General features: G+C 42.1%; 1 protein-coding gene across 4 annotated transcripts in view; it reads left to right on the forward strand.

Annotated features, from left to right (window-relative positions):
- Positions 1-12,465, forward strand: part of LOC122563455 (myotubularin-related protein 9-like) — a 47,070-nt gene that overhangs the window by 9,500 nt on the left and 25,105 nt on the right. For 3 of the 4 annotated variants that reach the window (XM_087976659.1, XM_087976658.1, XM_043717200.2), the window contains exon 2: positions 11,027-11,086. The exons of the other annotated variant lie outside the window; for it this stretch is intronic. In XM_087976659.1, the coding sequence (XP_087832785.1) occupies positions 11,027-11,086 (60 nt within the window). The remainder of the gene's footprint in view (positions 1-11,026; positions 11,087-12,465) is intronic. 4 annotated transcript variants of the gene reach the window in all.

A 12,465-nucleotide genomic window follows, 5' to 3' on the forward strand; every position in this document is an offset into this window, starting at 1 on the left:
ATCAAAAGTCACTGAAAACAAACATGATCTGTATTTAGAGATTTAGTGAGACCAGTTGATCAGGAATTGTATTGTCTGGAATCAGATCTGTATGGAACTCAAACAGAATCCCAGGCACTTCAGGGTCAATCCTTTAGAGTGGAAATTGAAAAATGTTTCAAACAGATTGAGCTTAAAAGTTTTTTTTATAGTTATAAAATTATTTAATATTTAATGTAATTCGTGGTTTGTTATGGCTTTGTTTAGTATGAGGTGTACGCATCATCCACTCAATATTTCATTGTGATAGTGTCAATACAGAAAGTATGAGTCTAGTTTCTGTAATCTTAGAATCAGTCCAAAGTTCTGACAAAGGATTAAATTCAAGTGGGACCTGACAAGGTTGTACCTTATTGGCTGCCTCTCTCCAAATTCCACTCAGCTGTCATTTTCTCAGGGAATGTAAGCGTCACAGACACAAGCATAGTCAGCAACAAGCAATTGAACTACTCTCTGTCACATCAGATGTTGAACAAATAAGTAATTCTTCTTGATTCAAAATGACTGACCTTGTATCCTCCACGTTCCATAAGCTCCATCTGAAATCCTGCCTCTCATTTCCCAAACATTATGACATAGCAGTCACCCCGGTACTTACCAATGTTATCAAATGAAAACTTTCATCTGCATGTTTCATACCCTCACCATTGCCTACCTTTGTAATTTTCTTGAGATTTACAACTCCTCACAAATCTGTATCCACTGTCTTTGCCTTTCGTGGTAGAGAAGCCAGATGTCTGGATGGGTATATGAATAGGAAGGGTTTGGAGGAATATGGGCTGGTTGCTGGCAAGTGGGACTAGATTGGGTTGGGATATCTCGTCGCCATGGATGAGTTGGACCGAAGGGTCTGTTTATGTGCTGTACGTCTCTTTGACTCTATGACATGCTCCTCATTACAGCGACTGTAATAGCAGTTAGTTGGCTAGCTTCCTGAGGCCTGTCCAGTGTGAAGCAGGTTAAGATTTAAACAATATTTGAAACAAAACAAAATCAAATTTCTCATGCCTTTCCAGTCCAAGCAGATGTCCCCAAACAGGAAGAACTCTCAATATAATGTTCCATTCAAGTTGGATTTACTGCCAACTGATCAGAAAGAACTGGTGGTGCCACAGCAATGAACAGGAAGGAGATAGGTGAAATGTTTTCCCCAAGGCTAGGTCAGCCATTGATTGGGAGATGTTCGCGGTATATGGAAAAGATGAGTCGTAATAAAACAAAATGGTCACCTTAAAACAATTCTGTGGTTCCTTTGAAAAGCCACATAACATCTGTTGTGTGGGCTCTGTTGTTCTGAAACCACTTGCTGGGTTGTTGTCCTCTGACAGTATGACATTCATCATATCTGCACTTTCAATTTTGCAGCTGAAAATGCGATACCAGGAACGAGTTATAATAAAAAGATGTTAACAGCTAAAAGTGTACATAAGGAGAGAGCTTAAACAGCAACATGTATTTGAGAAGAACAATCAGAATTAATCACAATGTGAGCCATTTCGACAAATGTGATCTTTTTTAAGAAAATGGTGCCACAAAGGGGCATAATAAACTAGGAAATTGGAACAGGAGGAAACAGTTCATAGAGCACAGAATAGTACAAACAGTACAGGCCCTTCAGCCCTTGATGTTGTTCAGTTCCTAACCCTAACCCAGCTGTTCAACCAGATCACAGCTGACATGCCCACTAACTACACCTTCCTGCACTCTTCCCAATGTCCTTAATACATTTAACCCAGGAATCTATTGACCTCAGTCTTGAATATACTCAATGACTAAGCATCTATATCTCCTCAAAGTGGAGAAATTCAATAATCAACAATTCTCTAAATGGAGATACCTAATGGTAGGGACCCTCTATTTCCTTCGGCTGATTTGCTCATTTTATGAAAAATGTCACAATCCACCTGACCTTTCTTTTAATCCCTTCATGGCATGTAAGGGTTACTAGCTAGGCCAGTATTTATTACCCATTCCTAAGAATCAACCACCTTGCTGTGGGTCTGGAGTCACATATAGGCCAGATCAGGTAAGGATGGAAGTTTCCTTCCCTGAGAGACATTAGTGAACCAGATGGGTTTTTAGCATAATCCACAATGGTTTTATGGTCTTCATTAAGCTATTAATTCCAGGTTTTAATGACATTCAAATTCCACCAACTGCTGGGCTGGGATTTGAACCCCAGTCCCCAGAATATTACCTGGGTCTCTGGATTAATTGTATGGCAATAATACCCCACTTTGAGGGGGAGGGCTACTAGCCAATCAGGGTCAGAGAGCCATGACCCAGAGACAGATAGGATTTAATTCTTTTACTATTAATCCTACCTTTACTACTAATTCAGCAAAATAATGTTTTCTTCTTAAGAGCAGCATCATAAAGCAAATCCAGGACAAGAGTAGATTCTGTATTCCATCAAGTATGTCCCCATAAATAATGTTAGCTACTCCATTAAATATTAGTCTCGGTGCCACTTGAATTCATCCATGCTATTGACTGCCAGTGGATGTCTCTTGCCAGCTGCTCCCTGTGTGAGTTCCCCCTGTCTGTAGTCTGTCGACAGGATATCACCTACTTCTATGCAATTCATCTCACTCCAGGTGACTGGTTGGCAATTTACTAAAGTTATGAAACAGCCATCTCACTTGCTCTGATGTAGTTTGCTTTACATTAAATCAGAGAGCTTGTTTCAATTCTCAGCTGTCACTCAGAGGAATTTATATCATTTACAAGAAGACTATTATGTTGTCGAGAGAGACAATCTGCTCTGTAGACAGAAATGTAATTATAGAAATGTTGGTACTTTTAAATTTTTGTCTGTTTTTGCAAAGAGGTAACTGTGGTCATTGCAATATGTATTGTCAGCAAAAACATGGTGGAGACATCCACTGTGGTTTCAAAACAAATATAGCTTGTTTTGTCTTGGACTCTTTGGCTTCTCTTCAGTTACACTGTGAGGCTCACGTTTTGCTGGATCTCTATCAATGCCACATTGCACCAGAAGGATGGGGCCAGAATGTATTTTCCCTTTGGTGTTTAAACGGGACCATAGGAATATGGCTAGGACCAGTAATTTGCCAAGGGGAGGAATGTCCATTCAGACCACATTCTGACAGTGATCATCACACCCTGAACTGAAAAGTTGCTTTAAAATAATTTGAATATGTTCGCAAGGTCTCAGTGTCATAAAGTTACTATATTCACATCTCCAAGCACATTTGTCATGTGAAGAACAGAATAATTGACTTGGAAAATATTTGGGAAGAATCTCCCCAGCTCCTGAAAGATGTGGACAATGATGTGGAAGCTGGGAGGATCATGTGAGATAGCGAATGAGAAGCTTCACAACATTGAGATCAAAAATTCCCATTTTCCAACCAAATGTTGAACGGTGAGATGGGATATTCTCACAAGGTAGTGGTGAGAGAACTCTACGTTTCTGAACATTACATACAATGTCATTTCTCCTTGCTAATATGCAGTTTCCCATGTTTCCCTCTGCCACCCAAATCTCTGCCATCAGAAACTAGATAGAGACAAGTTTCCCCCCTGCCCCCCCCGATTGTAATCCAAATGGAGACAATTCCCGACACGAAGGTTTGAGTGGGCTCCTGGAGACTCTAGTTCACCTGTTACCCCTCCAGACCTCCATCAGTCACCAGTGTCTCAGGGCGCACTCCATGGGCAGTGACCGCACACCCTCACTATATCGTTGCTTATAAAAATACAAAGCTAAAGTCTTCAAACCTGCACAAAGCAAATGGCCGAAGGGAATTTCTGGCCTCCCACCACAGTGATTGGTTAATAAAGGGAAAGGGATTGTTTTGGGGGATTCTGTGGAAGAAGCTGCAAATAAAAGGAAACAAGAAACTAAAGCATTCGAGCCTGGATGGATGAGATACTTCACTGGAATAACCTTTTCTATTTGGGCATCATCAGGGAAAATGTGAAGAAATATTTGATGAGGTCTTCATTACCCAAGACATCTCTAGCAACTTGAGCTGCACTCAGCAGGTTTACTATTGGTATCGTGCACAAACAGAGAAACTGGTTGATGATCAGCCATGAGCTAAAATAGTGGTGCAGGTATGTTGAGCAGAATAGACTATTTCTACTTCCGTGCTCTTGTTCCTATAAAATTCATTGTTTTCTGCAATTCTATGTCAAAAATTCACCAGAAATGCACAGGAAACAAAAGGGAGTTAAATGTGGGTGGGGTTCTTTGTAACTGTTTGATTTTTAGATGTGGAATTGCTTGATACTGCTTATAGTTTCTGTTCTGCTTTGTCGAAAATACACCCCCGTGTCAATGAAAGTAAAACAGAGACAGCGAGATTAGGTTTTGGAAATCTGTATGAAGTTCACTCACTGCAGTAGTGTCAACATGCCTGATGATGAAATTCCATCTATAGGGGTTAAAGGTGGTTAATTCCTTCCTTTCATTAATATTCAAAAGTCTAATGTCTGAAACATAAAATTCTTCCCCAGTTGAAAATATAAGATGAAAACTGCACAAAATAGAAATGCATTGGACATGTGGAAATGACCTTCTGGAGTATTTAATTCATATTTATTTCCAGTGTGTCAAGGAAATCGTTGTGTCAAACAACCAAATAAATTGTGCAAAGGGAGCATTCCCTGTGGGTCCCAGACCCAACCATTAATATTGCAAACCTTGTGCACATGGGCCTCTCAAATTAAAGATCATGTACAAACTCAGGCACACACAGCTGTGACACTGACACTAAGATGTTTGGCTATATGAAATGGTTTGAGATACAGCATTGTTTAAACAATGTTTTGGACCTTTCAATGATTAACTGATCGTTAAACCTTATGAAAAATGAGGACAGCATTGTTTGCTTTTCAAAGTTTACATTACATGAATGAATAATTGTCAAATATTGTTATAATGAAGGGATCATTTTATTTCATGAAATTATCACCAATCAGCAAATGTACAGTAACCAAGGATGAGCATCGGGGCTAGTCAAATTCTTCATGACTGTTAATTGTTCTTAGTCAGGAATCACTTACAGACCAATGTTGGCTGGGTTGGTTTAGATACAGGAAATCTTCTTGAGCTAGTGACAGCGTTCCAGGGTAACTAGAACACTCAGGTGTTGGAATAACAGGAAGTTAGAATGCGCAACTCGGAAGGCCTGGATAAAAAGCTGAAACCTGTAGCTGCCTTTAGCCAGTCCTGTTCTACTGAGAGGGGGGAGAAGGATCACAGATTAACTGGGACCTGATCTCTCCTCAACAGCTGGATTTCCTGCTGCCCTTAAAGTGATCTCTACTCATCCTAAGCAAGATGAGTTTGTGTAGGAGGTACTGATGCCCCAAGTCCTCTCCTCTGCCCTGAAGGTCTTTCACCTCTCTTCTCCATTGCCGTGGAGCTGGGGTGGGTGGGGGGATTAGTGATGGAGGCTTCTGCAGCCATGCCCCATCAGCACTCTGGGACTACACTGGGTAAGTTCAAAGCTAATGGTCTCTTCACTATGTGGAAGCTTTGGAAACGGTTCAGAGGACATTTACTAGGATGTTGCCTGGTATGGAGGGAAGGTCTTATGAGGAAAGGCTGAGGGATTTGAGGCTGTTTTCATTAGAAGTAGGTCGAAAGGTGACTTAATAGAGACATATAATCAGAGGGTGAGACAGGGTGGACAGTGAAAGCTTCTTTCCTCAGATGGTGATGGCTAGCACGAGGGGGCATAGCTTTAAATTGAGGGGTGCTAAATATAGGACAGATGTCAGAGGTAGTTTCTTTACTCAGAGAGTAGTAGGGGTGTGGAACACACTGCCTGCAATTGTGGTAGACTCGCCAACTTTAAGGGCATTTAAATGGTCATTGGATAGACATATGGATAATAATGTAGTAATGTAGGTTAGATGGGCTTCAGATTGATTAGATTAGATTACATTACAGTGTGGAAACAGGCCCTTCGGCCCAACAAGTCCACACCGACCCGCCGAAGCGAAACCCACCCATACCCCTACATTTACCCCTTACCTAACACTACGGGCAATTTAGTATGGCCAATTCACCTGACCCTGCACATCTTTGGACTGTGAGAGGAAACCGGAGCACCCGGAGGAAACCCACGCAGACACGGGGAGAACGTGCAAACTCCACACAGTCAGTCGCCTGAGGCGGGAATTGAACCCAGGTCTCAGGCGCTGTGAGGCAGCAGTGCTAACCACTGTGCCACCGTGCCGCCCACAGGTCGTTGCAACATCAAGGGCTGAAGGGCCTGTACTGCGTTGTAATATTCTATGTTCTTGAATATAAAGTGTGGGATCTTAGCAATCCAGGTTTAGACCTTGAGCTCAGCTGCAGGAGGCAGTTTGAGAAATGTGTTTTCCAGTTACCTGAGACAGTTATAACTCCCAGTCCGGGAGGGGACTCCTTTCTGACTAATAGACCCAAGGGGGACCCTTTATGCTGATAAACCCCCAGTGGGGACTGTCCCTATAACTCAGCACTTACAACATTTACCACGATGTTATAAGGAGAGATTCTGCAGTCAGAGGTACAGACAGACGTTTCTGTGGCCAGCAGAGAAAAAGCAGAATGGTGTGTTGTTTCCCTGGTGCCAGGATCAAGGATGTCTCGGAGAGGGTGCAGAATGTTCTCACGGGGGAGAGGGGCCAGCAGGAGGTCATTGTCCACATTGGAACCAACGACATTGGAAGGGAAAAAGTTGAGACTCTGAAGGGCGATTACAGAGAGTTAGGTAGAAATTTAAAAAGTTGGTCGTCAAGAGTAGTAATATCTGGATTACTCCCAGTGCTACGAGCATGGAGGGCAGGAATAGGAGGATAGAGCAGATGAATGCATGGCTGAGGAGCTGGTGTATGGGAGAAGGATTCACATTTTTGAATCATTGGAATCTCTTTTGGGGTAGAAGTGACCTGTACAAGAAGGATGGATTGCACCTAAATTGGAAAGGGACTAATATACTGACAGGGAAATTTTCTAGAACTGCTTGGGAGGATTTAAACTAGTAAGGTGGGGGGGTGGGACCCAGGGAGATAATGAGGAAAGAGATCAATCTGAGATTGTTACACTTGAGAACAGAAGTGAGTCAAACAGTCAGGGCAGGCAGGGACAAGGTAGGACTAATAAATTAAACTATTTATTTCAATGCAAGGGGCCTAACAGGGAAGGCAGATGAACTCAGGGTATGGTTAGGAACATGGGACTGGGATATCATAGCAATTACGGAAACATGACTCAGGGATGGGCAGGATTGGCAGCTGAATGTTCCAGGATACAAATGCTACAGGAAGGATAGAAAGGGAGGCAAGAGGAGGGGGAGTGGCATTTTTGATAAGGGATAGCATTACAGTTATGCTAAGAGAGGATATTCCTGGAAATACATCGAGGGAAGTTATTTGGGTGGAACTGAGAAATAAGAAAGGGATGATCACCTTATTGGGATTGTATTATAGACCCCCCAATAGTCAGAGGGAAATTGAGAAACAAACTTGTAAGGAAATCTCAGCTATCTGTAAGAATAATATGATGGTTATGGTAGGGGATTTTAACTTTCCAAACATCGACTGGGACTGCCATAGTGTTAAAGGTTTAGATGGAGAGGAATTTCTTAAGTGTGTACAAGACAATTTTCTGATTCAGTATGTGAATGTATCTACTAGAGAAGGTGCAAAACTTGACCTACTCTTGGGAAATAAGGCAGAGCAGGTGACTGAGGTGTCAGTGGGGGAGCACTTTGGGGCCAGCGACCAAAATTCTATTCGTTTTAAAATAGTGATGGAAAAGGATAGACCAGATCTAACAGTTGAAGTTCTAAATTGGAGGAAGGCCAATTTTGATGGTATTAGGCAAGAACTTTCAAAAGCTGATTGGAGGCAGATGTTTGCAGGTAAAGGGACAGCTGGAAAATGGGAAGCCTTCAGAAATGAGATAGCAAGAATCCAGAGAAAGTATATTCCTGTCAGAGTGAAAGGGAAGGCTGGTGGGTATAGGGAATGCTGGATGACTAAAGAAATTGGGTGTTTGGTTAAGAAAAAGAAGGAAGCATATGTCAGGTATAGACAGCTTAGATCGAGTGAATCCTAAGAGTATAAAGAAAGTAGGAGTATACTTAAGAGGGAAATCAGGAGAGCAAAATGGGGACATGAGATAGCTTTGGCAAATAGAATTAAGGAGAATCCAAAGGGTTTTTACAAATATATTAAGGACAAAAGGGTAACTAGGGAGAGAATAGGGCCCCTCAAAGATCAGCAAGGCGGCCTTTGTGTGGAGCCACAGAAAATGGGGGAGATACTAACTGAATATTTTGCATCAGTATTTACTGTGGAAAAGGATATGGAAGGTATAGACTGTAGGGAAATAGATGGTGACATCTTGCAAAATGTACTGATTACAGAGGAGGAAGTGCTGGATGTCTTGAAATGGGTAAAGGTGGATAAATCCTCAGGACCTGATTAGGTGTACCCGAGAACTCTGTGGGAAGCTAGAGAAGTGATTGCTGGGCCTCTTGCTGAGATATTTGTATCATCGATGGTCACAGGTGAAGTGCCGGAAGACTGGTGGTTGGCAAACGTGGTGCCACTGTTTAAGAAGGGTGGTAAGGACAAGCCAGGGAACTATAGACCAGTGAGCCTGACCTCGGTGGTGGGCAAGTTGTTAGAGGGAATCCTGAGGGACAGGATGTACATGTATTTGGAAAGGCAAGGACTGATTCGGGATAGACAACATGGCTTTGTGCATGGGAAATCATGTCTCAGAAACTTGATTGAGTTTTTTGATGAAGTAACAAAGAAGATTGATGAGGGCAGAGCAGTAGATGTGATCTATATGGACTTCAGTAAGGTGTTCGACAAGGTTCCCCATGGGAGACTGATTAGCAAGTTAGACCTCATGGAATACAGGGGAGAACTAGCCATTTGGATACAAAACTGGCTCAAAGGTCGAAGACAGAGGGTGGTGGTGGGGGGTTGTTTTTCAGACTGGAGGCCTGTGACCAGTGGAGTGCCACAAGGATCGGTGCTGGGCCCTCTACATTTTGTCATTTACATAAATGATTTGGATGCGAGCATAAGAGGTACAGTTAGTAAGTTTGCAGATGACACCAAAATTGGAGGCGTAGTGACAGCGAAGAGGGTTACGTCAGATTACAACAGGATCTTGACCAGATGGGCCAATGGGCTGAGAAGTGGCAGATGGAGTTTAATTCAGATAAATGTGAGGTGCTGCATTTTGGGAAAGCAAATCTTAGCAGGACTTATACACTTAATGGTAAGGTCCTAGGGAGTGTTGCTGAACAAAGACCTTGGAGTGCAGGTTCATAGCTCCTTGAAAGTGGAGTCGCACGTAGATAGGATAGTGAAGGAGGTGTTTGGTATGCTTTCCTTTATTGATCAGAGTATTGAGTACAGGAGTTGGGAGGTCATGTTGCGGCTGTACAGGACATTGGTTAGGCCACTGTTGGAATATTGTGTGCAATTCTGGTCTCCTTCCTATAGGAAAGATGTCGTGAAACTTGAAAGGGTTCAGAAAGGATTTACAAGGATGTTGCCAGAGTTGGAAGATCTGAGCTATAGGGAGAGGCTGAACAGGCTGGGGCTGTTTTCCCTGGAGCGTCGTAGGCTGAGAGGTGACCTTATAGAGGTTTACAAAATTATGAGGGGCATGGATAGGATAAATAGGCAAAGTCTTTTCCCTGGGGTTGCAGAGTCCAGAACTAGAGGGCATAGGTTTAGGGTGAGAGAGGAAAGATATAAAAGAGACCTAAGGGGCAACTTTTTCACGCAATGGGTGGTACGTGTATGGAATGAGCTGCCAGAGGATGTGGTGGAGGCTGGTACAATTGCAATATTTAAAAGGCATCTGGATGGGTATATGAATAGGAAGGGTTTGGAGGGATATGGGCCGGGAGCTGGCAGGTGGGACTAGATTGGTTTGGGGTATCTGGTCGGCATGGACGGGTTGGACCGAAGGGTCTGTTTCCATGCTGTACATCTCTATGACTCTGAGAGGCTGGATAGGCTGGGACTTATTTCACTGGAATGTAGGAAGTTGAGGGGTGACCTTCTAGAGGTTTATAAAATCATGAGGGTCATGTATAAGGTGAGTAACAAAGATCTTTTCCCTAAGGTAGCTGAGTTCAAAACTAGGGGGCAAAGGTGTAAGGTGAGAGGAGAAAGATTTAAAAGGGAGTGGGGGGGCAACGTTTTCACACAGAGGGTGGTTCATATGTGGAATGAACAGTCAGAGGAGGCGATAGCTGCAGGTACAGTCACAACATTTAAAAGACATTTGGAAAAGTACGTGAATAGGAAAGGTTTAGAGGGATATGGGCCAAATGCAGGCAAGTGGGACTAGTTTAGTTTGGGATACCTGGTCAGCATGGACTAACTGAAGGATCTGTTTCTGTGCTATATGGCTGTTTAACTCTGTGACTCTATTAATCCTGGTGACTGGACCCAGGGGCATTTTAAACTGTTCTTTAAAATTACATAACAACATTGACAATTGTCTGATTTTAATTCTGATGAATGAACCTTCTCTCAAAAGCGTACTTACCTGCTGTGTGATTTTTTAATATGACTTCAATTTAATTTCTGCATTTCCATTAATTTTTAATTTTAACAATAATCTGTATTTAACCCACAGGAGCTGTTCTAAGTTTCTTGTGATGTAATTAGAGGAAGCTGGATTTGTTAAATCAGAAGGAGAAAGTGAGGTCTGCAGATGCTGGAGATCAGAGCTGAAAAATGTGTTGCTGGAAAAGCGCAGCAGGTCAGGCAGCATCCAAGGAACAGGAGAATCCTGAAGAAGGGCTTATGCCCGAAATGTCGATTCTCCTGCTCCTTGGATGCTACCTGACCTGCTGCGCTTTTCTAGCAACACATTTTTCAGCTTTGTTAAATCAGAAGTCAACATTTAACAAATGCTTCTTTCTGACACTAATATCGCCTGTGTTTGTCTTTCTCTTTCTCTCTTTTTTTTCTTAATTAGTGTGCAGAACATAAGTGGATACCAAAGCATCAAATGTGTAAATCAGCAGAATGGAGACAGGTCTGATATTTAATTGATGTTAGCAGCTTGTTTCACATTAGGCATTGTGCTTTTTCAGCTTATATTGCAATCTTCAAGTTTCGCTCAAGTGACTCCTCAAGAACCCTTTCATTTTCCTTCCTCAATATAACAGAAAGTTTATTGCGTCTATATTGGTCTTATTGTCTGAAGGAAATAGGATTTTTATTAAAAGAAATGCCTTGTGTTAGTGCAAATGCTATGTTGCAAAGCTGTTGTTTGTGCCTGTTTTGTATCTGGTATTTAAATGGACACTTTCTGATTTGAAGTGACTGTGAAGAATGTAGGAAATGGAGATCATTGGCCCCAAACCTGTTACATCATGCATTCAGATCCTGGCCAATGTGTGTCAGAACTCAATCTGTCTGCTTTGCTTCTGTAACCCTTAGTATTCCTTACCCAACAAAAATTAAACAAACTACATATGAAAGATCCAATTAATCCCTCAGCCCGATGGCGTTTCTTGGGGGAAGAGGTTTTCAGATATCTATGAGGTTTCGTTTGAAGAAGTGCTTCCAGAAATCACCCTTGAACAGCCTCGCTGGCTTGTATTTTATAGTTTGATCTGAACTCACCTCTTCCACCGTAACCTCCAGCCAAAATCATTTCTCTCCATCACTTTGAGTCAAGCAAGTCTGAACTGTGGCTTTGTTTAGAGTTTCTTGAGCTATGAAATAAGGAAATAATTTTCCAACACTGATCCACAAAAGCAATGAAAATCTAAATGTGGATTAAATAAAATCTGAACGTGAATTGTGTAACCAGTGTGATCAGAGTCCCTCAGCTTCTTGTCTCAGATGGTGATAAGACTCATGTTACTGCCCAAACAGAAATGGACATAAATCTTTTAACGATTGAGAGACGTGCACTCTCACTGTCCCATGCCTTACACACACGCAGTTCTGTTTTTTGAATCTGCTTAAAAATATTTTTCTCTTTTTGTGCCACTTATTGTGACACAGATTCTAATGCAATTTTTTAATAGTTGTAAACCTTGCAGTAGTAGCACTGAGGTTCATTTGTATTTTAATGATACTAACCACATTACTGTGGATGCTGGAGAAAGTAATCACCTTTGGTCTGATTCACGTGAGTTCTAAGTCATCTATATATGACGCTCAGAACCCCTTGAGCTCAGAGTTGAGAAGGGTGTGTATGTTCATGCACAGCAGACTGCTAACATTTCTCTGATTCGTGGGAGGAGATGATTTTGCTGGAGACTGAAAGATTTTCCTCGTGAAAACTCAGCAAACACCAACAGCAGGGTCATGCTACTTGTCCTTGTGCAAGTAGAATATTCCGAAGGTGATTAGTCCAGGCTTAGGAAAAATATCTGGATGTTTTTCTGTGTGAATCCCATA

Source organism: Chiloscyllium plagiosum, unplaced genomic scaffold (assembly GCF_037043375.1).
Source record: "Chiloscyllium plagiosum isolate Xiang-an unplaced genomic scaffold, Cpla_swu_hap1 HiC_scaffold_30, whole genome shotgun sequence".
NCBI classification, from domain to species: domain Eukaryota; kingdom Metazoa; phylum Chordata; class Chondrichthyes; order Orectolobiformes; family Hemiscylliidae; genus Chiloscyllium; species Chiloscyllium plagiosum.